The sequence below is a fragment of the Eimeria mitis genome, genomic scaffold, assembly GCF_000499745.2.
Source record: "Eimeria mitis Houghton genomic scaffold, Emh_scaff2512, whole genome shotgun sequence".
NCBI lineage: Eukaryota > Apicomplexa > Conoidasida > Eucoccidiorida > Eimeriidae > Eimeria > Eimeria mitis.
The window spans coordinates 5,698-6,715 of NW_013570854.1; the positions used below are offsets into that span (position 1 = coordinate 5,698).

At 53.9% G+C, this 1,018-nt stretch overlaps 1 protein-coding gene across 1 annotated transcript in view; it reads right to left on the minus strand.

The window, feature by feature from the left end:
• EMH_0054950 (uncharacterized protein) overlaps nucleotides 1-912 on the minus strand; it is a gene marked incomplete at both ends in the record, with an annotated part of 1,023 nt that extends 111 nt beyond the window's left edge. Inside the window, one exon of the mRNA XM_013497175.1 lies at nucleotides 1-912. Within this exon, the coding sequence (XP_013352629.1) occupies nucleotides 1-912 (912 nt within the window).
• Nucleotides 913-1,018: the final 106 nt, after the last annotated feature.

Here is a 1,018-nt window from a genome sequence, read left to right on the forward strand (position 1 = left end):
AGCTGACGTCTCCGCAGCGGGTAGCACCAGCAGCAGCAGCAGCAGCAACAGCAGCAGCAGCAGGAGCAGCAGCAGCAGCAGCAGGGTTTGTTGCTGCAGCTGCAGCAGCAGCAGAAAGAAGAGTAGATGGAGGAGCCGGGGCTTTTTGCCTGGTGCATGCAGAGCTGTATTCAGCTGTCTCCTCGCTGCCTCCCCCCCCCAAACCCTCGCCGATGAAATACGCAGAGATGTCTGCCGCACATTCCCTACTAGACCCTTGTATGCTGCTGCTGCTGCTGCTGCTGCTGCTGCTGCTGCTGCAGCTGTTGCTGCTGCTGCTGCTGTTCCTGCTGCTGCTGCTGCTGTTGCTGCTGCTGCTTCTGCTTCTGCTGCTGCTGCTGCTGCTGCTGCTGCTGCTGCTGTTGGTGTTATTGCTGCTGTTGGTGTTATTGCTGCTGCTGCTGTTGCTGCTGCCATTGCTTCTGTTGCTGCTGCCATTGCTTCTGTTGCTGCAGCAGCAGCTGCTGCTGCTGCTCCCGCACATTCCCTAGTCGGTCTTTGTAATATCCTGCAGATGCTGCTGCTGCTGCTGTTAGTGCTGCTGCTGTACTTGGTGCTGCTGTTGCTGCTGTAAGGCGTGTCAGTTTGCGATTGTCTCTTGCTGCTTCTGCTGCTGCTGCTGCTGCTGCTGCTGCTGCTGCTTCTGCTGCTGCTGCTGCTGTGTCTGCTTCTGCAACTGCAGCTTAGTCTGCACGTTCCGGTTGTAGTTGCTGGATTTGTTGTGTGTTGTGTGTGCTGCAGCAGCAGCATGAGTTGCTGCTGCAGTTGCTGCTGCTGCATGCACTGCTGCAGCAGCTCATGTGTATGTGTGTGGGGTGTATCTGCAGCTTTGCTTCGCCGCGGGGGCAGCAGAAACTCTACGATGTGCTGCATGCGCTCGCTTGTCTCGACCCCAAGACAGGCTACTGCCAGGGTATTATATATATATATATATATATATATATATATATATATATATATATATATATATATATATATA